The sequence below is a fragment of the Ischnura elegans genome, assembly GCF_921293095.1.
Source record: "Ischnura elegans chromosome 13 unlocalized genomic scaffold, ioIscEleg1.1 SUPER_13_unloc_3, whole genome shotgun sequence".
In the NCBI taxonomy this organism is placed as follows: Eukaryota; Metazoa; Arthropoda; class Insecta; order Odonata; family Coenagrionidae; genus Ischnura; species Ischnura elegans.
In genome coordinates this window covers 7,259,295-7,284,087 of record NW_025791659.1, presented here as the reverse complement: position 1 = coordinate 7,284,087, position 24,793 = coordinate 7,259,295, and the positions used below count along the sequence as shown (strand labels likewise).

The following is a 24,793-nucleotide window of genomic DNA, read 5'->3' as shown; positions in this document are numbered from 1 at the left end:
CTTCATACCGTTTGAGGTCTGGCGAAAGGAGTGGGTACATTACATCGTATAATTTCACCACTCTTCTGCTTCAATCGATGATAGTTCAAAGTATTTTCTAGTATTCATTCAGCAGGCATTCCACTCCGGTTACTCTGTTTTGCTTTAAGACTTATACTTATCCGTGTATATTATTTACTATTTGTGCTTCTATTTGTCGACCTGGCAGTACCTCCTGGTGTAAGTTTCCTTTAGGAAAGAAAACGAAAGGCATTGATTCGTTACCCACCATTAGTGTATTTATAATATACAAATTATTTGGTTTTAGAAATCCCAGTTTAAACGAATGGCAATGGTCAATTTTAACCACATTTGAAAAAGGTCAGATTGGCGCCCATGCAATGCCACTCCACGTGACGTCTCATGGATCTAGTTTCTATACGAGTGGATAGTAGTTTTACATAATCTGAGATTACCGATGCACGCATGAGGCACGGAGCTCAGGGAAACATGTCTTAATAATCACCTATTAAAACTGCTAAAGGTCGGAACGTTTCCTTCGTTTGATAGGGTATTAATAATCCTTATTTAAGCCAAGCGCTACCTGCTAGCAGGGTACTCTGCTACCTGCTAGCAGCCTGCATCCTATCATCGACCAAATCCTCGCCCCAAGGTCACCTGATACGCCGACAGCGGGAACCAGAATGACGTCACACGGCGTTTCCCGGCATGAATACTTAGCCGTCGCGTTTTCGCGCGCTTGAAATTTTTCTATTTTCATTCAATCGCTAAAAATAGATATCGTCATTTAAAAATCTAAAAGCGTGAAATACGTACTCCAGGAGTAATAATCTTTCGATTTAGGCAATAAAATAATAATAGGAAACAACCCTATTGAGCTTGTTCTTGCTTTTTGTGAGTAATACCATATCGTAGAATTTCCTGGGGTACAAATTTGAGATCATCATGTGCTACTTTGGACTCTTTGTCATTTCATTAGGTTAACGTCGAAAACCCTCTCCGTTGCAGTGCTTGCCTTTTAATTCGCAGCATAGAAACAAAGTGTGAAAACCGGGGAATATATGCAGTATCTACACAGAAATAGTAATAACATCCATAATAAATAGAGGTAAAATGATATACTAGTAATTAAAATTTTAAATTTCCTGTAGAGTGCGTACGTGTTCAACCAGTCACTAAATTTTTGCGATTTTTACCCAAAGACAACAAAAGGAGTAATGGAAAATAAATCCCTTTCAGAAGCAGAAGTGACTCACATTAAAATGGCTCACAAAAATTCTATAACAACGTGTTTCTGAAGGAATATAGTGTTCAAGTACAGCGTCTTACCACCACCTTCTTCGCTCTAGGTCGTTTGGCACAAGAAAAAATACTTTACTCTAGTTTAACGAGAGGTTGAGTCACTCGGCACTCAACAATTCGAGACTCAAATGACCGATGGCGGCGCTGCTGTCAGTGACGTCAATTTCCAATATGGCCGCCAGAATGATGGTAAAATCAAAACAATCGTAAAGCATTGGCGTACGGAGAGAACATAAACCATAATATCAAGAGCTTATAAGATAGAAATATTCTTTTAAAACCTTCATATGGTGTATTTATCGGCTTCTTTCATCCGTAAGAAGATCTAGAACTGAATAAAACTGCTTGACGATGTAACTAAAGGTGTTTATAATGTACCTAATCATTACCAGTCAGGTTTGATTCTCGACTTGCATCCATCCGACTCGTATTGCGTTTCTTCCTAGCCATTTCTTTCAAATACACTACAAAAGAACTTAATTGTATTTCATACACAATCTGCCGCTTCAATACATGGGACCATAATCCATTCCAGGCAGATTTCGTGTTGTATTTGGGCGCCACAGCCGTCTGCTTCACTGATGTGGATTGCTGTGTTCACCTATATTATTATCATATTTCCGGATAATAAATGAACGAAATAGTTATTTGGTGTGATTTACCATTGGGAAATGATTTTGTTTGGTATAATTTAGAAATTTAAGGAAGACTTAAGGATCTTTACCGTTGATTCACATCTTCGTTGACTACCAGTTCTTGGTAAAATCATGGAGACGATAGTTATTCGTTCTTTATCCCCATGTTGAAGTATGTAGTTACTGAACAGCAAGGTTTCAGATAAATAATGTCTACTACTACTAATTTAGCTACATTTAATAATTTCATTAATAATTCCTCAGATGAAAATATACAAGTTATATACATGTTTATATTAAGAGGCCGATTTAAGGATCTCTTTTTGCATCATTTGTGATGATATCCCTCTAATTGTATTGCAGGTCATCATACTATCCCACAATCAAATTGCCTTCATACCAATGGATTTTCACTACTATCTGCCAAAGCTTCGTTACGTCGACCTAAGCCACAACAAAATCAAGCGACTTATGCACGGAGATCTTCTTTTCACCAGAATTCGGGACAACATGGACCTCGAATTGTTTCGGACGAATTGTGAAGAGGAATATCGGCATGAGTATAGGTTCCTGGATAACGTAATCAGAAATGGATTTCCAGGATCGAATAACCTGACGATCGACCTCAGGCACAATTCCATCTCTTCACTGCAACTCCCAGACGATAAGGTAATGTAACATGTAGCGTTCTCATTATTTTTATGGCATTCTACCCATTCAAGTAGGTTGCAATGCAGCACTTGAGAAGCATTCTGAGAATATCCCCTTTCTTTGACCCTTTAAGTGCCAGCCGGCCGATCTATCGGCCTGAGGGGTATGCGCGAAGAATGCCACGGACCGATCTATCGGCCGGGTGTATTTAAATTAATTTAAAAATTAAATATTTTTCCCAAGTTGTACAGAAGAGATAACAACATGAGTGAACTTTGTAATCAATGACGTGAGTATTAGAAGTTTAAATAAAAAAAATTAGCTTCAACACATTCATATTAGAATGTTTATAAAAATTTAGGTATAATCGTGCAAATTCATCAGAAAAGCCCTGGCATTCTTCGCGTATACCAGGTAAAAAAAGGGCTGGCACTATAAAGGTTAATTAAGCACTTCTTTCCCGATGAAAATATGGTACACTATCTGAAAATTCGATAAAAATTCAGACAAAAGCAGAATAAATTGGTAATTACGTCATTAAGACCACACAATTAACGTCACGAGTATTAACGTCATAACAAGCCTCACAGTTATAGACGCTATGCCAGATTGAAACTATGAAAGGTTTATTCAACCAATCGATCCATAATATGGGAGCAATAAAAAGTTTAAGAGTGGCCGCTTGCCGTCCTCGCCCAGTATCGGTTTTGCTCTCGGGGTAACAGTAGATGAGCATACGGAGACACGTTCAGGTGAGGGTGTATTATGTAAAACTCATTATCCCTTGCAACCTTTAGGCGTGGGACCGGTCTCCGTGTTCAGGCGTGGCTTTAATACTCTACGCTGATTGGCACGTAGCAACATCTAGGCGTGGGACGTGGTCATCGTATGAAGGTGCAGTTGGTGCAAAACGCCCGGCCATTTTACGGCCGATGGGAAGACGACGAGAGGGTCAACAGACGACGCGGAGGCAGAATGGTGGCTTGAATTGTAAGGGCACCTAGTAGGTCTCGCAATGTCTTTCAGAGAGAACAATGTATGTACGTACTATGGGGGAAAAAGTATCCCAACAGAGTTTGTTCCGCTACCATCGCTTCGATGGAGAATGGGTTCCCTTTCTGACGCTATGCAATCCTTGGAAAGACACGAGGGAAATTCAAATACGGTTTTTTTCAGCAACCAATGTTTTGAAGGTGAAATTGCCGACCTAAAAACGTGATTCGCCCTGTTCACCAGAATGTTGGCGCATTCGACATCCTTATCAGTGGATGGTTATTTTTTAACCCTCGTGCCCTAGTCCTTTTTCCCCGCTTTCTCCCTCCAACACTCCTTCCCTTCAATTCATCGCACCTGCTAAGGCACTCGTTCTGAAATTAACTTGCTCATCTTCACTCTCTTAACCTGCCGTGTCTGGAAATTTAAGGCAGATGTATTCGGTAGACGTAATCCGTAAGGCAGGAATGGCGAGGAACGATTTTGAGTATCAGCAAGCATCATGAATTACTCTACCTAAAAAAATCATCAATATAAATGATTTTATTACGTCCATTGCGATTGAAAATATTTGCTCAATTAACGTACACATGATCGATACAAATTTAAATGATGACACACAATTTCCCGGGATAACTCAATAAATAGGATAAAATAAAATTTTAATTTTTTTCTAGCCAGCATCCAAAACCAAAAAACTTTTATTTTCTGAAATTTAGTACCTACATCCTTTTCTTATGAAATGTTTAGGAAACAAATTTTGTAAAATTGTAAATTATATAAGGCATATTTATAATTGTGAAATTATATTGACATTGTTCAAGGGTAATATTAAATGGCTAAATTTAAAGAAACGGTTCCAAAGTGCGCAAACGATGCCGTCGAATGCGCCTCTATTCCACGGAGTTCATCGCGAGTCATGCTCTGGGTTGCGGGAGACTCAGTAGTCGGTCGCGTATTTGGACGACGAAGAAGGGAGGAGAAGGCCTTGTTTGAATTTCCCACTCCGACCAAAGAATAACAACCCACTATAAAGGAAACCCATTTTCCCGCCGTGCGATAGTGGCGGCACAAACTTTGTTGGGATACTTTTTTCCACCACAGTACCTGTGCTTTGTGCGAATTAAAAAGGTGTTCAACCTGACCTCCGAGTAAAAATCTTACTGTTCCTATCCTTACATTTAGGCTAGGCGCTTACAAAGTTACGTTATTTCATGAAATCCATACTTAAATGAGAAAATTAACATGAATGGAGAGAAATATACGCAGAGGTAGTACGTTATTCCAAACTCCGTAGTGCTACTTCTGACTGTATTGGAAGCGTCCTTTGAGTAGTTATCTCATCAGCGTTTGTGGAGTCACTTCAAACAACCACTATGGTTGGACATCCTGCTAAGTAGCCGAACATTTTCATGCGTCAAGGGGAAGATATAGATACAAAAATTATTTACTTAACATTTAATCCCCTCGAAGCAAACCTTTTTGCCGTAATATGCATTCACACGAAGTTTGTTCTACGCACATAAAGATACATATCATGTTCATGCAGTGGTATCCCATACACGGGAATTTGAACTATCCTTTAACACTACAATCATCTAACCCATTTTTAAGTTCTAACGCTTCCGTAATAATCTCTTATCGATCGTGGAAAAAAGAAAAAAGAAAGAAGAAAGAAGAAAATGCACGAAAGCTAAATTCTTACTTTTTCGTTTTTACTTTACTTTACTTAACTTTACTTCCCTTCCCTAGTGATTTATGCTTCATTATTACGTATGGGTTATAAAAGGTGTTACTGTGACTGATACTACAATTTTTAAGGGTATTGATATTTTTCAGTTGCATTTCAGTTTATAATTTAGGCAAACGCCAATTTTCTGCGGAAAAGAGACTTTCAGACCTAAAGAATTTATAGTAAAAAGTGTGTCATTTTCTCTTTCTCAGATCGAAGTAGTGATCCCCGGCTGCGACATTGACAGCAAGTTCTCCCGTGTCAAATTACTTCTGGGACACAACCCTTTCGTTTGCGACTGCGAGGTCTTCAAGCTCCTGCGGTACGCCTCCAAGGAAATGAGGCCGACGTCGGCGTTGGAGAGATACAATGGACACAAGCTTGTAGTGCCAGCGGTCATTAACATACAGGACCTCCACTGCTCGTAAGCATCAACCTTAAAACTTCCTATTACTAATATTAAATTAAAACTAAACAAATACAAAATTGGCCCCAGAATTAATCCTTGGGTCACTCCTATTTTTATGCTCATAATGTCACTGACAAAGTTTTGAGCTTTCACTATTATATTTCTATCAAATAATTAATGCTTAAACCAATCAAACAATAATCCTCTCGATCCATTATGGTTTAATTTTTTATGCAACACAGTGTGATCGGCCATATCAAACGCCTTTTAATAATCAATGTAAGTTATTATAACATTCTTTCCTCTATCTAAATTAATTAGAATAATCTCTGAAAAATATTCTAAGGCATCTTTTGTAGTTTCTCCTTTTGAAAACCGTATTGATGTTCATATATTACCCTATTTTTACCCAAAAAATGTAACAGTATATATGGCACATATTTTTCTAGTATTTTACTTACACAGTGGATATACATATGGGTCTATACCTCTGTTTTTGAAGTTGATTTCCACATCTGTAAATCGGACGATAAATAGCTTTTTTCAATGCAACAGCGACAATAGCATTTTCTGAACTAATGTTGATATATGTTTTAAACCGGTATAAAGAAAATTGCTAAACCTGTTACATTTAAGTCCTTAATTTTAATCCCATCAATAACACGATCGTAACATGATCCTCAATATCTAAGCGACGACTTATATTTGCGTTGTGGCCACCAGAAAAGCTTCCTGATTCCAGTCCTGCAATGGTAACATCAATTTTAGGTACTTAATTAAAAATTTTCAGCGTAGGAAAGGATGATTCCTGTGAATCGTCATCATTGTAAACAATTGAGCATCTGCAGTCACCACATCTCCAGCCATGCTTCATGTTTACTGATTTTACCCTCCGTATGCTCTCAGATATTTTAGAGCGGTTATAGTGGAAGGATCCATTACATCCACCACAAAACTAAACCATCCTTTGGGAGAGGGTTTTTGCCCTTAACAGAAGACAGGATGCTCAATTGTTGAAATTGGAAACGTAAACAAAGTTTTGCTTTGCAAAATGAAAACTTTTAAATTTTATCTAAGTGCCACCACCACAACAAAATCGGGAGAAATAAATTGTTCCGGTTTTTCATGAAACATATTTGGCACACAAATGACATCATTGGTGCAAATGCATCAACAATTTTTGAGTAATGGTGTTATGCTACACATATTCTCATTTACCAGATATCTAAATAAGGTGAATACACACAAAGCTCTTTGCATGATATGATGGATATTTCGACAACGTTACCTTGATGTCCTATTTGTAACATTCAAGACTATTTGTTAAAAGAACGTTATATAGATATCCTAGTTTTAATATTCGTGGTATTAAAATACTATTATTCCAAACAGTACCCATGAGTAGTATATATACTGTATGGAATTGAAGAGCTTAATTATTTTTTTGTATGTCTGGGGATTACTATAAAACATAGTATGTACCCTCAATTGTGTTTTTTGGAGCAAAAAAGAGAGGTAACCCTATGTAAAACGTAAAAGTAAAGGCCTTAAGGGACGATTCTCAGTTTGTTTTGACCTATCTTTAAGCGTTTACGAGATATTGTCCGTCGATAATGCAATCCACCCCCAGGGCACCACCCCGAACCGCAGCGCCACTAAGGTACGGATCGTGCCACTTACTATAGACTTCGCCTCCACCACCTCCCCTCCCTCGGCAAAGTCTTTGCTCATCTGGCAAGATCTAGCCTCTGAAGAAATGTGATTACCTTAGAAAGAATTTAATTGCAATGACAATATTTCCAATCCAATTGATCAATTTTTTTCACGCTGGACATGAACTTCATTAGATAACAACCAGAATAAAACATTGTCAGATTATTTCGAAACTTTCACTGACAATCCATCATATTTGGCAGTTAAAGTGTCTTCGCGCACGCTAGGGATTGTGCTAGGATGAAAATTCACACCTAGTAATAAAGTCCGAAAGCTCTCTTCCGTCTACGCGACTGACTTATAACCTTGAATTAGTTTCACCCCACTCTCTGCGCAATCCATTACCACTCGAGGACCGCGAATATTTTGAAAATCGTCCTAGGATGTTCATACAATCCTCGCATGTCCGCATCAAAGAATGGAGATCATATTCACAATGTATTAATTGATACATACATTGTGTGGGAAGCCCTTTGAGTATTTGACAGATATCAAAACGACGTATATTGTATTTACATGGATATTTCGCGGTTGTCACATCTCTACTTTGACAATGTCGTCTGGTTGTTGTAGGGATATCGACTTTTTTTTAAAGGTATACACTGTGGACGTAACGAAGTGATTTTCATTGTTAATAGCCTCTTCTTAACCATTAGTCTATTATCGGTGTTTCATTTATGTTTCAGGCTCCTATCTTATTCAAGGGAATGGAAAAAATAACATCACAGTGAAATTTGAAATAAATACATATTAATAAACATTTTTCAGCATGGTTCACATGCGTGCACCTTGCGATTTCGAGACAATTTTTTATGCACTACGATTAAAACAAATTAATTATTCACCAAAAATATACTTTAGTATCATTCTTAATTTTCAGTTAAAATAATATTTATAAAAATATTATTTTTGATTTTCAACAAATATTGAAAACAATTGACTACGCACACTCACCTTTCTTGCCGTTGTGTCATTCATCTTGTCTTACGAATGCAAAACAAATCACAAGTGACATGCAGTGGCAGCATTGTGTACTAAAAGATGCTAAGGAGCACAGCGGCAGGATTAAACGACAATAATTCAGTCTTGAACGACTATAATATAAAAACATGGAAATGTTCTTGTGCGTAAGTTGGATCTGACTAGAATATGGAGTAATTCCACCACGTAAAGTCTCCAAGTTTCGCTTTATATTTTATTTTTCCGAATTTATTTCTAATTTTAATATTTTCGTGTTCACAGGGAGCCAGACTCAATGAAAGGGAAAGCCATCGCAGATGTGGAATCATGGGCGTATCAATGGCTGCCCATGATTGGAATTTGTTGGAATCACCTTGAAGTTCAGTCAAAGTTGGGGAAGACATCAGCTAAACCCACAAAAGTGGAAGCAATGGATGAACCACCGACATAGCACCTGTGTTTTCTGTGATACTTTGTACGATTAAGTGTATAGTTTTATGAATGAAATATAATTTTTGCTTTCCCACAGGCCCTCTCAGCTCCTCTCATTACACACTTCGCAAGTAGCAATCCGCGCATAAATTCATTCGCCGAGGGCGCGTTCCCGCTTTCCCAGTGGACCACTTTACCCTAACAAGCCCGATGACAATTCATTCATTATCTGTGCAATTTTTTATGCTGTGTGCATAGTGTTTTTTGTGTGATATGAAGCTTGTAACTAATAAGTGAGTAATTTAACAATAACATTTTTTGGATTTGATACATTGGCCGTATATTAAGGTGCATATATTAATCGGCTTAATTTACTTTGAAATATTTGTTTAATTTGCAATTTGGGTATAATATTAATGATGAATAAGCATATAATTTTTTTATTATCATGATTATTTTTTTTGGATAATATATGTATATATATGTTTTGTTGTGAACTCTATATATTTTTGGGTTGATACAATTTTTATTGTCATTTCTTCTTTTTTTAATTGTTTTAAGCAATGTTAAATTTTTTTACAATTTCTTTTAATTTTTTTAGTACACATAATATTAGAAATAAACAAAAGTAATTTCTTCTTACATTGATACATTTATAATACCTTTAATAATAAATTGTTAGTGATTAATAATAAATCCTTATGAAATAAAGACATAACGTAGACTCATAGACGATTGATTTCCTGAGGCAGCTTGTATGTGATGGGGATTGTTGGATTGCAATCCCATATGTCTGTAAATAGCGTGTTTTGGGTTGCCTCAAGCCTGGACATGAAGTTGTTTGCTAATTTGGTAATGAACAAGATTATTTTTCCGGCTGGTGTGTGGACAGTTCAGCCATTCTGACCAACCGCGTCTGCTTTAAGATGGCGGTTGAATTTATGGCTAATTTTTCCCACAAGTCTTAGAATTTGTCGTAGGACGGACGATCGTCTTCTGAAACCACGTAGTGCAGATCGGATGTTTTTATTTTCGGTAGAGAGCGAGTAAAGACAACGAAGTAAAAGGGTTTCAAGAATTTTGGACAGGTTAAGAAGGAGACGGATAGGGCTACCCAGACGGCACAGAATCCTCCGTATCTAATTCGTATGCAGATAGTATCCATCGACAAAAAGCGACGGAGCGGTAGTCAATGGATACTATCTGCATACGAATTAGATACGGAGGATTCTGTGCCGTCTGGGTAGATTTACCAGGGACATTCGGTTCTTTGCCACGTTTTGTAAGTAGAATTACCATGGCTCGTTTCCAGGTATTGGGGAAATAAGGTAGAGAAAAGCAGTGGTTGAACAGATAAGAAAGAAGAAAAGGAAATTTTGGACATCGGCCGGCATATCTGAGTTGAATGTTACTGATTGTGTCTAGGCCGGGAGGTTTCTTAACAGGAAGAGAATTTAGAATTGTAAGGATGTCGGAAAGAATGATGCGCGCAAAAGAACAGGAAGTGAGTTTATGTGTTGACCGCTTCTTCAATTGGAGAGGAAGACTTGTCAAGGGACATAGTGCTCTGAAGGTGATCTGCCTGGATCTCAACATTTTTTGATAAAAGAGTCAAATATTAGAGTGGAATTACAAAAATGGGATCAAGCATATTTTTATCTGGTATTTAAAGGTATACACTGTGGACGTAACGAAGTGATTTTCATTGCTAATAGCCTCTTCTAAACCATTAGTCTATTATCGGTGTTTCATTTATGTTTCAGGCTCCTATCATAGTCAAGGGAATGGAAAAAATAACATCACAGTGAAATTTGAAATAAATACCTATTAATTAACATTTTACAGCATGGTTCACATGCGTGCACCTTGCGATTTCGAGACAATTTTTTTATGCACTACGGTTAAAACAAATTAATTATTCACCAAAAATATACTTTAGTATCATTCTTAATTTTCAGTTAAAATAATATTTATAAAAAGATTACTTTTTAATTTTCAACAAATATTGAAAACAATTGACTACGTACACTCATCTTTCTTGCCGTTGTGACATCCATCTTGATTTAGGAACGCAAAAAAAAAACAAGTGGGACCTCAGAGTAAGGATTGGGGTAGAGGGCGATTTCAGGCTGCGCAGTAGCAGATTCTGTGGTCAACGTGGTTACCACGTGATCGTGGGAAGAAGTGCGGGAGTCCTTACTCTTCTTGTGGGAAGAAGTGCGGGAAGTGTGGGATGTAAGTGTGGGATCTTGACTACATGCGCAGTAGCCAAAGCGCACTCTCCCCCATCCTTACTCTGAGCGAGGGACACGTAGTGCCAGAATCTTGTACTAAAAGATACATAGGAGCGCAGTTGCAGGTTCAATCTACAATAATTCAGTCTTTTTTTATAGATTTGACAGTTTTCCAAAGAGATTTAGTGTTAATAGGGGGCAGGATTGTCAAAGGTTAATTATTGGATATGTCTTCCCCAGTTACGACGGCTGTTTTTGTCTGTTTCATTTTTGACTTCACATGCAAGACGGTTATGCGTGGCTTTATCCCGCGGTGCACTGTAGTTTTGCCATATTCGGCAAGCTATGTTGCGGAGCTTGATTAGATCAACTAAGTATTGTGGGAATTTGTCATTTGCTTTGTTTTGAGGTATAGGGGAGCGTTAAGCTCGCAGTTTGCCTATGTTTAAGGCAGAAGTGATTTCATCTTCCTGTTTTTCAATCACTGCAGGCGTTGGGTTTGCAATGGGATTTATTTGGGAAAAGGACTCATTATCCATTTCTAACCTATAGCTGTTTCTGGGAGAAAACAAAATTTCAGGATTTTTAATTTTGAAAACTTGAAAATTTTTCACAGAATGATAATTATCCTGGCATATTTATATTTTGGGATTCAAATTTATCCTACAAAATAATATTTAATTTAGATACCTCCTAAAAAGAGCTGAATATTTATACATTTTTGAGGTCGCTTAGAAGCAACATTGGGTTACAAAGGGTTGAGATGAATGAAAATTTGTCCCAATCCGTGACATCCATCACTAAAGGGGCAATTGGTCGGTTAGTAAGGGGAAGTAGAAGTTGTTGGGGGAAGGTGGTCAGGAGTGACGGAATAAATTACTGAAAGTGAGAATGAAATTGGGAGATTATGTACAAGGCCAAAATCAATTTCGACGCAAGATCTTGGAAAAAGTGAGTATGGGAGAGCGGAGCCAAGACTTGGGAATTTATGTTTTTTACATATGAGTGCAAGGTATTCACAAACCTAAATGTCTTATTACTGTTCCGCATTGGGTGTTTGCAGTTCCAGTCGCCGAAGTAGACGGCACTTGGGGCGGAGAATAAGCGATCCATATCGTCCGCTGTGAAGTTTAAGCTTGTTTTGCGGTAGACTGTATAAAGGTGTAACGTACCGTATTTTGCGTTTATCGAAATACCAAGAGCTTCGAATTTTGTTGAGAGAGGGGAGTTCAACAGGGAGTGTGGGATTTTTTTACGGATAAGAGTTGCTTCTCGTCCGCCTTGTGTTAAGCGGTCCAGTCTGTAAGTGTTGTAGTGTTGTGATTAAATGATTTTTCTGGTGTTAATTTAGTTTCCTGCAATAATATTATGTCTATGTTGTTATAAATGGCGCACTGAAGGAGTTCATGTGTTTTAACCAGTACGCCGGCAAGTAGCAATCATTTGTTTCAGTTTTTTATACTAACGACTGTTGCCGCAAAAAGTAGAACTAAGAACATAAAGCATTTGCATGAAATGGGGAACTTGCATGGGTCGTCGATTGCTATAAAAACTATATTGAACAGGTAAAATGGATACATTAGGTTCCAAAAACACCTCAAGTTTTTCCATTCATCATCAAAAGAAACAATAAAATTGACTTTAAAATCGAGAAAATTTTCCTGAGCCGACCACTGCGCGAAGGCACCTTAGCTCTGCCGAAGCAAAGCGTGACGTCATAGGTTCTTAAACTGACGTCGGGAAATACACTGAGCGCATGCTGTAAACATTTATATAGCCGCTTATCGTCATTTTTGTATTCGTTGTTATTCTTGGTAAGTTTTCTTATGGATATTGTGCCACGTTTCTACTTGGGATATTAAAAATTGGACATCACGATGATGAAGTACAAGTGTTTCACTTCGTATGTTTCAGTTATTAGAACAATAGGTGATAGCGTTGCCGCACGTTCGAATAGTGCACCAGAAATTCATTTACATCTACATACTGCCCCGCAAGCCGCCTAAAGGGCGTGTGGCAGGAGATGCTAAGGCACCAGCCTTTTATTACGACACCAAAAATTGATGAATTTGAAATGACAAATTATTGCTGTACGTCGGCGTAAAATCGAAATATAAAAGAAACTTGTAATGCTAGAGGATAACGATCGTATGCTTATGAGAAATGCTATTGAATTTGGCAACGCCGTAATAGCGGAGAAGGTATTCCTATCCGTTCTATGGTGGTCCGATTCTCTTCCTGTGAAAATTCATCACGAATTCATAGCTGGAGAGCCCTTTTCACAGATTAGAACACGTAACTCCAATGAAAAACAAATAATATTTTGCTCTGCATTCTTCTCAAGTGAGAAGAGGGGCATGGAAAGATAATTCCAATTCAGAGAGCACAAGAAAGTCATTTTTTTAATTATGAAAAAAAACTTTTAGGCAGTAATCTATGAAAAGCAATGGACAGTGAAAGTGACACGTGTAATGCATTAAGGAATAAAAAAAATGTTTCATTCTCATAATAAAGTTAGAAAAACTTCTGTAAACTACCAAGTTATTTAATTATAAATAATATAAAATGCCGCTTACCAGCAGATCGTCCTCTACGGGCAGCCATCTTCAACTGAAGCCTTCACATTTCTGAAACTCAAGCTCGTAAGTAAGAGTTTGCAACATAGTAATGCAAAGGAAGGTTGCGTGGAGAGGTCCCAAATATGTGTGTCTATTTTAATGTTTTTTTATGATGTTTCTTGGAGTTTAGGTCAAATGAAACCAAGTTATAGCCAACGTTTCGATTTACGTAAAATCATCCTCAGGGCTCTTAACATTGTACATATTTATTTTTATATTTATTTACATCAATAAATAACGAAGATGTAACATCCGAAGTAACGCATGCAGTTATCTTTAGAAAACCTTGACGAAGCACTGAATAAATACCTGTTCTTGAATGAGTGATTGCTTCTCTCAGGTGGAGGGAATACATTTTTAGGCTGATGTTTTGAGGTGTCCACGCCGCCACCGAGGCTGTCGACATAAAATGTATGTAAATAACATAAAATTATATTCAACGTAAAACTATTCAAATACAATGTCGTTCTCTAGCGGGGCATTAGATTACCATAATGGCCAATATAGGAGTGTAAATATTAATACGTGTCATATGGCACGTATTCCTTGGTCTCCTCTGACATCTGGCGTTCCTCAGGGGAGTGTCCTTGGTCCTTACCTGTTTAACTTGTGTATTGATGATCTTGCCTCTCTGCTGCCTTCTTCCCAAGCTCAAGCCCTCCTTTATGCTGACGATTGTAAATTGTTCAAGAAAATTCAAAAACCATCTGATTGCCATGACCTACAAGATGCTTTACGCCAGACATCGAATTGGTGTAATGTCTGGAAACTTACTTTAAACCCAGATAAATTTAGTGTGATGTCCATTTCCCTAAAGAAGATCACACATCAATTTGACTACAGTATTTTTAATCACTCTCTGAAAGGTGTGTCAACATCTAAGGACCTAGGCATTATCACTGACGATAAATTAAATTTTTCTCCGCACATACAATCCATCAAGTCTAAAGCAATGTCCTCCTTAGGACTCCTGTTCCGTTTCACTGAAATTAAAGACCCCCTAGGCACTTCGAACTTTTTTTCATCTATCATTCTTCCAATTCTTACCTACTCTTGTCACATCTGGTCTATCTCTTCACAAACCTACCTCTCATCCCTGGCCTGTGTCAGCAATTTCTTTGCCAATATAGTAAAAAATGGAATACCGCATTTACGCAAAATGTCCACTAATGCTATTCTCTCCTCCCTCTCCATCCCTAATCTCACTACCCATAGGCTCACAGCTGATTTAAAATTTATTTATAAGATTCTCAATTCCACCATCGACTGACCAGCATTGCTCTCTTTTATCAATTTTCAAAGTTCCACCCCGCCCTACCCGTTCTCATCCCCTAATCCACATGCCCATTCCTGGACTTTCACTCACTAAACGTTCGTTTTTATACCGCATTTCTTATGTGTTGAACTCACTCCCTCCACACATCGACCCCTTTGCACTTCCATTGAAACCTTTCCCTATCCTATCCGTCACCGAAGTAGTCTGTCACTGTAGTTTCTTGTTGTCCTTTTGTTTTTGTAAATGTAATTATTGTTTTCTGCATGTTATATTGCGTCTTCGTCCTCTAATTTATGTATTGTTACTTGGCCACTATAAAATGGCAATTATATGCTGTATGTGGTTATATTTCTTTAAAATAAAATTAAATAAATGAAATGTTCCTGATTTGGTTAATAAGTATATATGATTCTGTTTATTATTTTAAACATACCGATTAGGGGGGGCGTTGAGTATAGGTTTATGGATCCAAGGGTGCCTCGAAAAAGTTTGGGAAACACTGATTTAGACTACGTGGATTCAGTATCTTAAACTTATTGTGCGTACTTTTAGCCAATATGATACCCACAAAATATGTCCATTTCTGCCTTTTTAACAAGATATTTAAAATGCTTCTTTAGTCACAGGGATACGCATCGCGCATAGGTCGCCATGCCCTTAAACAAACACGATAGGACCCCGACACAGCGTTGCCAAATTTCCATGTTCCGGTCTGTCATGACCACGCCCAGCTTGAGACTACCTGCTCCATGGCCCCACCAAACTCAAGTTAACCAAGTAAGTTTTATAACAAAAATAAATTGCGACGGATTTTTTTTTCAATTTGGAGGTTGTTTTTCCTGTATAAAATATCTCAAAGACTTTTCACGTGCCTGGCAGCTCTCCTGAATACGCGATGTTTCTCACAAGTAGATTTTGCGTAAGTGATGTCAATAACGAAAGAACCCCTTTTTGTTTGAAAGTAGACACTTAGATGAAAATACTGATGAAAGCTTTTGTCGACATACGCCCGATTCGAGAGAATAGTATTAAATTAACTAAAAACACCATCTCGTTCAATTTACTCCGAATATATCGCCTAGATTTAGATTTTAGATAGCGTATCCTGTTCTCGTTTGAAAGACTACGGCACGAGACTCGAAAAGGGTATTTTTTTCCAGTCAGCCACTTTTTCTTTTTCCTGTAATCTATTCCTTATTCGTAATATCTCATCATTTCATTGAAAGATATGAGAATTCGTTTTTCCCCCGAATAATAAAGGACTTCAATAAATTCTAGTCCCAACCTCGTTAGAGCACTTCATTTTTTTTTCAGTTGTAAACGGCTGGTGTCCTAACACCCCCTGCCACACGCCTTTTAGGCGGCTCGCGGGGTATTATGTAGATGTAGATGAACTGCGGTAAGCCAAGAAGTTTTGCTTCTGGTCTTTCAATTAGGAGAAGAATTTTGCTCCGATTGATAGACATCATTTCATTTCATCATTCGTTGATATTTTTTGCCTTTAATATACCACCTCGATATAAACCAAAATATTTAAAAAATAATCGAGAATGTAGATAAAGTACCATATTACTGGAATATAATGTTTTTTTTTAATTCATTAAAATCCTTCCAAAACTCCCCAGACGGCACAGAATCCTCCGTATCTAATTCGTATGCAGATAGTATCCATTGACTACCACTCCGTCGCTTTTTGTCAATGAATACTATCTGCATACGAATAAGATACGGAGGATTATGTGCCGTCTGGGTCTACGAGCAGCTTAACTTCTAAGTCTTTCGAAGAAAAATGGGATCGAGCGTGTTTTTGGAAACTTGGTCGTCTTTGGTCCTCTGTATCTTAGCAACTGGTGAGATCTACGAAAAATGAGTTATTGTTTAATGATAATCAATTATATTTGGGCATATGCGTCAAGTTTTAAGTCTCTACCTCAAAAAACCCTAGTTTGGACTTTTCTCCTGCTTTTTCCGATTTCGGAACACTGTGCGGAGGTGAGTTTATTATTTAGCTTTGAAATAATGTTTAATCAATCTCTTCGCCTTCTCTTCATGACCCGTAGGAGGACTAAAAGTCAGGGATTTTGTGACTAAAACTTTTCATCGTTTAAAAATTATGATTACGAATATTCTCTATTGGGCCAATTTTACCCAGAAGGGCATTCTAGTGTTAAACTATGGCGCCATTCTACTAATTGTAGGCATTCAACGACGCGGGATGTTTTTTTTTTTCGACCTCCGGATGCTCAGTAAATACTACAAATAAGCGACAGGCGGGTGCTGCGTGGATAGGGCAAATGCCAGTACTCCGCACCACACGCTCAAGTTTTTTTTCTGACCGTAAGTCTTTAGTTTAATGTTGAAAACGATCTCTTAAAGTCCACTGCCTCAATTGATATTCCCTCCAAGTTTGCACTGTGAATCCACACCTTGATAATTCGCCAAATGGCTTCAGTATTGACCTGTGTACCGATGAATGATGATATTTTTAATGCACTGCGGCTATAGCGTAAAACAAAGTGGAAATTTACGTCCAACCACAATGAAAACCCAAGAATACACATCCTGACTTCTGGAAGTGAAATTTAATGTGAAATGAATTGGAAGTGGTACAAGAAATACGTGCAGATACAAGAAATACGTGGCCACTTTGACCTTGCAATCAAAGTAGTAAAAAAAGGTTGAATTACATTTTACTTTCATTTTTAAAGGAGGAGAACCACATATTGCAATGAGTTGCTAATTTAAGGTTGCAACATAAGGTAACTGCCAAGTCCTCCGCACCACACGCTCAAGTTTTTTTCTGACCCTAAGTATGTAGTTTAATGTTGAAAACGATCTCTTTAAGTCCACTGCCTCAAGTGATATTTCCTCCAAGCGTGCACTGTGGATCAACAGCTTGATAATTCGCCAAATGGCTTCAGCATTGACCAGTCTTGACCTGTATACCGATGAAAGAAGATGTTTTTAATGCATTGCAGCTAGAGCGTAAAACAGAGTGGAAATTACGTCCAATATCACTGAAAACCCATGAATGAACAAACTGACTTCTGGAAGTGCTCTGATTCATTAAAACGACCGCCATGTCCGAACTGCTGCAGCCCAGCTGCTCCTTGAGCAATTTCGACGGGATATATTTTATATCAACCGCCGTGCAACCCGAACCTAGTGCCGAGTGACTTCCTTCGTTACACGAAAATGAAGATCCGGCTACTGCTTGAAAATAGACGGTGAACTTCAGGGTAAAGAAATAAAATGAATGTTAGGGTTAGGTGACAACTTATGAAGAAGGTACTGTATAGCTTCTCCACAGGCACGACCAATTCCGAAATTACTCAGCCCATTCTGCCAAAGGGACAAAGCAGGTGTGTCTATTATTTAGGTTTGAAATAATGTTTAATCAATCTTTTCGCCTCCTCCTCATGACCCGTCGGAGGTTGAAAAAACCACCCTCCATATCACAGAAATGTGTCATAATACGCAAGCATTGGAATTTAGGACGTATGCATTTGGTTCAAGTGAAAAAAATGAGTTTTGAGGAAAAAGGATGTTCAAGTCTTATCACGAGGAAGAAACGGGGCTGATGGTGGGCAGTTTGCGGTTTCTGAGGACTGCGAAACACCAACAACTGAAGAGTGCGTTTGAAATAGTCTGAAACATTTAAAGTTCGACCTTGAAATGGCCCTCTCATCAAATTGGCAAAAAAGTTAAATTTCATATTATTTTTAAAGGAGGAGAACCACACGCTGCAATGAGTTACCAATTATAGTTGCCAGGTAATAATGGATAAATAACATCTTCATCTACAAGTGCATACTACCCCGCAAGCCGCCTAAAAGGCCTGTAGCGTGGGGTGCTAGGAGATAAGACTTTTAACAATAAAAAAGAAATTTGAAATTATGGTGAGCGATTATTAAAGTATTTTATGGTTCGGGGGAGAATTCCAAAATGTCTCCGTTCGATTAAATATCATCCTTAATATGTCGCATCCTTCGGACCGGAAAATATAATGGGGCTCTAATATTATGTTCTTCGCGACGCTCTTAAAGATATATTTTATAAATTGTTCAAGCAATCTAAGCCTATCGCGCAGCCTCCGAGTCTCTATAGCGGCTCCCAACCTTATTCCATTAACATATGGGTAACGCTGCCTGTAAGCCCGTAGCGGTTATGACGAAGAATGCTTTCTTCCTTTGCATTTTATTCAGTTTGCAGAGTAGGGCTTTCGACATCGGATCCCATTTTCTCGCTAAGTATACAAGGATTTGTAACAATTAGACAATAAAAAATTAACAGTTTAACATAGGAGGGAACACTCTAAACTAAAAATAGTTTTTCTTAACTTGAAACCGGAAAAGTATGTTTGAAAAGCACACAGGCCAATTGTTAGAGTTCAAATTCGATTTTTAACCGAGATGAGTACCTTTTAAAGTCCTGTAAGAGCCTCGGGCACTCACACGACGCGAAAAGTATATCTTATGGCTTACAACGAGTGACGTGTAAATTTCATGAACGTCGCGTGAATATTGTTTGAAGAAGACGTAAACATATTGGATTCGTGGAAACATTGGCCAAAAGTTAATCATTATGGCGAAACAAAACGGTTTTATTTGTTCCCACTGATTCCCGAAATGTACAGGCATTTTCGACAGAGACTTTTATAACAAAACGAATCATTTAATTGAGAAGAAACTTTTTTTTAGGATGATATGTTTACAGTTTTCAGTGAGACCGCACAATTTCAGAGAATCACCATAGTTATCTTTGGTGCTTTAATTTGTGGATATACCATCATTAAATTCTTTATCTATTGCTCATTCTTAGCTTTCGAATGTAAATTATACAGTGCTCAACACAATCAATATATATCATCTCCCTACTAGCAGTTTCCTTGCCCCAACCTCGTTAGAGCACTTCATTTTTTTTCAGTTGTAAACGGCTGGTGTCCTAACACCCCCTGCCACACGCCTTTTAGGCGGCTCGCGGGGTATTATGTAGATGTAGATGAACTGCGGTATGCCATGAAGTTTTGCTTCTGGTCTTTCAATTAGGAGAAGAATTTTGCTCCGATTGATATTCATCATTTCATTTCATCATTCGTTGATATTTTTTGCCTTTAATATACCACCTCGATATAAACCAAAATATTTAAAAATAATGGAGAATGTAGATAAAGTACCATATTACTGGAATATAATGTTTTTTAATTCATTAAAATCCTTCCAAAACTCTACGAGCAGCTTAACTTCTAAGTCTTTCGAAGAAAAATGGGTTCGAGCGTGTTTTTGGAAACTTGGTCGTGTTTGGTCCTCTGTATCTTAGCAACGGGTGAGATCTATGAATAATGAGTTATTGTTTAATGAAATTAGGGACTTTATCCGTTTCCTTCACGATTAGTCTTTAAATTTCGTTGAAACAGAATTTTTTTAAGCCTAGGGTTCTTTTTGTTCAACCTTTGCTCCTATTTATTCTTAAAGTAAGTTTCGTACTTTAAAAAATGGTAAACAAGGGCCATCAAAAGGAAAGAGTAACTAAGGGACGGGGATATATTAATTATTTCTATTTACATTTATCATAGCATATCCGAAAGTTCACTTCTATATACTGTAATGACTGTGCGTCATATTGTGTATTTATTTTTTGTAATGTGTATGACAAGTTGTCAGATATTTTCAATGCGCATGGTATTTATTTGTCCCAAGGTTGCGAGACGATCCTTTGGGCACATTTCTGTCGCCTCGTCACCATATTTGTCGAATGCAAGGGTTCCCGCTCATAAATTTGGGTCATCGGTCGTAGAGGAATATATGGTCAGCGCGTCCTCGACCAGTCGTAAACGTCTAAATTTTCTGGACAAATGGTCATTGCCTCGCTGACGAAGATGAGTTGCTGACTTCCTATGATTAGGCCGAGTCCATCTACCCTTCCCCCGGTGTTGGAGGTGTTGACCTGTGCCTTGATGACACGAGCGCGGGAATATGAGGTAGTCTGTGGGTATAAATAATAATAATATGCCTTTCTTTGGGCGAGGTTGAGACTAAGAAGTCCCTTCTTCCACCTAACCCCTCGATAGCGTCTATGTAAATATATTAAAAAAGGGTAGATAAACGTTTACAATACAAAAGATATAAAATATACTCTATTTGTGAAACGTCAAGAAAGATAAACAAGTACGTGAGAAAATTTTATGTAAAAAAGATTTCTGTTTGTGGGAAAAATCATGATTGTAAGGGGGTAAAATCCTTCAGCGAGAAGACCCACAGCAGGAAAAGCCCACACACACAGGTCGTCGAGGCATAAGTGGTCAGCGTCTCCTCGATCAGTCGTAAACGCCTAAATTTTCTGGACAAATGGTCATTGGCCGTTCTCCAATTCGCAATTATTCACCTTTCTTGTACTTTCCGATCTTCAACTTATGGATGTGACGACAGCAAGGGTGGATGCAATCGGTTAAGGGCGCAAGGGAACGAAGGGTAACAAGGGAACGCGGATGCTCCCTCGTGGGAAGTGGACGTGAAAATTGCAATGGAAAACACATAAATCTTGAACTGGAGTTTTACGTAATTTTGTGTTTATTATGTGAGCTCTTTTACGTGCTATTACATCGGCATTGTGAATTCTTGCTCTTCACGTGCAAAAATATAAGTATAAAGGTGAAAATGATTCTGAAATCAACCACTAAAAATGTCCTAACACTACCCCGTGCGTCACATTTCGTTACTGTCAATAGTTCGCATTATTTCCGTTCACAATTTATGGCGCCAGTAGAGCATTAGTAAGGGAGCAGGGTGCAAGGGAGAAAGGGAACGAGGGAATGAGTACATACTACGTGGATTGGAAAACGGCCACCGTCTCGCTGACGAAGATGAGTCGCTCATTTCCTAGGGTGGGTCGAGTGGAGCCACCCTTCCCCTGGTCTTGCAGGTGTTGACCTGTGCCCTGACGACACGAGAGCGGGAATTCGGGGCAGTCTGTGGGTAGACACGAGAGCGACGGGGTGTGCCTTCCCGTTACATTTGTAACATCACCACCAACCTCAGTCATTTAAACTTCTCCGAGATCTGATTCGCGTGGATTTCGATTCTTTGGTGCCCTAAACTCGATTCCGGGAGACGCGGCCACTCGAGTCTTCCTCCTTGATCGAGTCAATCACGACAATGTTACATCATAGTTACACTTACAGTCACTTGCACAGGATAAGGACAAAGTTGGTGGCACCGCGTCTGCTTCTCAAGGAAATTTATATCCTTTACTGAATTCATGCGAAAGAAATTATCAGCAGAATAGCCCAGGCGAAGAGAGCATTCCACCGAAAGAGAGACCTGCTTACAGCGGGGAACTTAAAAATGGAAGTAAAGAAACAATTCATAAGAACCTACATCTGGAGTATGCTGCTATGCTGAAGTGAGGCATGGACAATGACCGCAGCGGAGGAAGCAAGGATAGAGGCCTTCGAAATGTGGTGCTACAGAAGAATGATGAAAATCAAATGGATCGACCGAGTTAGTAACGAGGAAGTCCTAAGAAGAGTAGCCTCATGAAAACCTTAATAAGAAGACGGAACAACCTTATAGGCCACATCCTGAGACAAAAGAATGCAAGAATGGAAAAGGAAGACCTCGAACAAAATATATGGAACAAGTAAAGAGAGATGTGAAAGAGAAGAAATACGTAGGAGTGAAAAGATTAGCTGATTGGAGGATAGAGTGGAGAGTTGCGTCAAACCAATCTTAGGATTGTTGACCAGTGATGATGACTGAATTCGTAGTTTTTATCCGGCGCTTCTCAAACATTCCGCTTGTTACTGAATATATATGCACTAGGGTGCCTCGTTTTGCCACTTTTTTAGGAGCGAACCGTAAAACCCGGCAAAAGTTGCGTACCCGGGTGGGTATTACAGATATGATTTTTTTTCGAAATCGGTTAATATCTTCTGTTAGCCATTTTTTCTTGAATTTTCGAATTTGTTTTACGAAAAACGTTAAAAATGTAAATAATGAAAATTTGGTTTTATCAAGTACTCATTTTTTTCCAATGGTGTATAACATTGGTTTTTCCTTGATACTTTAGACCAAACGCGACAGCTCTATTCCTTCTAATTATTGACAAAATTACCTTTTATCGTGTCACCGAAAGCAGTTTTGTGGGAAGGCAACCCGCAACACACTGTCACATTTTTACGCTATGCATGCGATAAATGACGCGAAATAGAGATGTTTTTCAGTCAAAAACGTGTAAACCATGTCTGAAGTTCTCGAGGGTAGTCATTAGGATTAGAGTATGCTCTTTTATGCCATCGCCTACTATACTGACCATTTTTTCGTGTAAGAAGATATCACTGAAGATGGAAATTATCATTCGGGATTCACTATGACGGTATTATGTCCCTCAAGGGTCAAATTCACCTCCCCTGTATTATTTAAAACAATTATTGAAAACAATTGACTACGCACACTCATCATTCTTGCCGCTGTGTCATCCATCTTGTTTTACGAATCCAAACAAAACACAAGTGACATGCAGTAGCAGAATCGTGTACTAAAAGACACTAAGAAACGCATTGGCAGGATTCAACGGCAATAATTCAGTCTTGTAGGACTATTATATAAAAACATGGAGATTTTTTTGTGCGAAAGTGGTGTCTGAAGAGAATATGGAGTAATTCCACCACGTAAAGTCTCCAAGTTTCGATTTATATTCTTATTTTCCGAATTTAATTCTAATTAATATTTTCGTGTTCACAGGGAGCCAGACTCAATGAAAGGGAAGGCGATCGCAGATGTGGAATCATGGGGTTATCATTGGCTGCCCATGATAGGACTTTGTTTGAATCACCTTGAAGTTCAGTCAAAGTTGGGGAAGACATCAGCTAAACCCACAAAAGTGGAAGCAATGGTTGAACCACCGACATAGCACCTGTGTTTTCTGTGATACTTTGTGCGATTAAGTGAATAATTTGATGAATAAAATATAATTTTTGCTTTCCCACAGAGCTTCATCAAAACTCTCATAGCACACTTGGCTAGTAGCAATCCACGCAATAATTCGCCGAAAAAAAATAATTTCGCCGAGTGCGCGTTCCCGCTGTCCCGGTGAACTAGTTCACTCTAACTAGCCTGTTGATAATAGGGAACATGCATGAAATTTCTTCATCATGCAAGTTAGTCTTATTGAATAGAATATTTTCCCAGGAGTCCAAATATATAAGCCTAAACTCTTCCAGCACTCCACAAACATCAATAATTGCTAATTAAATATGTTGGAATATCGCTTGAAGTCACGTGACCCGAAACGCCTTCTGACGTGTTCGCACGGTACACCATTCACTTCGCTGAAGAGAGTTGAGTGGTAGAGCCTTGAATGCAAGATGTTGAAGTAAAAATCTTCTTATAGCTTTGTGGTAGTTTCTAAAAGGACACATTGACTTATGAGGGATTTAAGAAAGCAAAATACCTCAGTTTACTTTTCGTCGACTTCCTTTTGACGGCTGATTTTCTGAAAAACAGCGATTGTGTCGTCATTAGTGCGATGCGGGAGTAAAATAAGGCAGGCAAAAATAGTCGGACTAATGAAAATTGTTTTACGAACGTTTTCAAATATTTCTTTATTGTCCATTAAGACTTGTTTTATCCATTATTAGCTGAATATCTATCTTATGTATATGCTTCGTTACCTACCATGCGGAACTTTTTCGGCCGATTAGGGATAGTTTTCCCTAATCGGCCGAAGTCGAGAGCCAAATGATCGTGAAAAGGTAAAATAGTATTTGATAGACACAGAAATGAGCTACAAGTACGCTATTTACGCTTTACTTACTCAAGTTCCTGTTTTTGAACAGAAA

At 38.3% G+C, this 24,793-nt stretch overlaps 1 protein-coding gene across 1 annotated transcript in view; it reads left to right on the top strand.

The window, feature by feature from the left end:
* The window catches only part of LOC124172893, a 50,104-nt gene extending 25,861 nt beyond the window's left edge, over nucleotides 1–24,243 (top strand). Inside the window, exon 3 of the mRNA XM_046552399.1 lies at nucleotides 23,697–24,243. Within this exon, the coding sequence (XP_046408355.1) occupies nucleotides 23,697–23,865 (169 nt within the window). The 3' untranslated portion in view covers nucleotides 23,866–24,243. The remainder of the gene's footprint in view (nucleotides 1–23,696) is intronic.
* The last annotated feature ends 550 nt before the right edge of the window (nucleotides 24,244–24,793 follow it).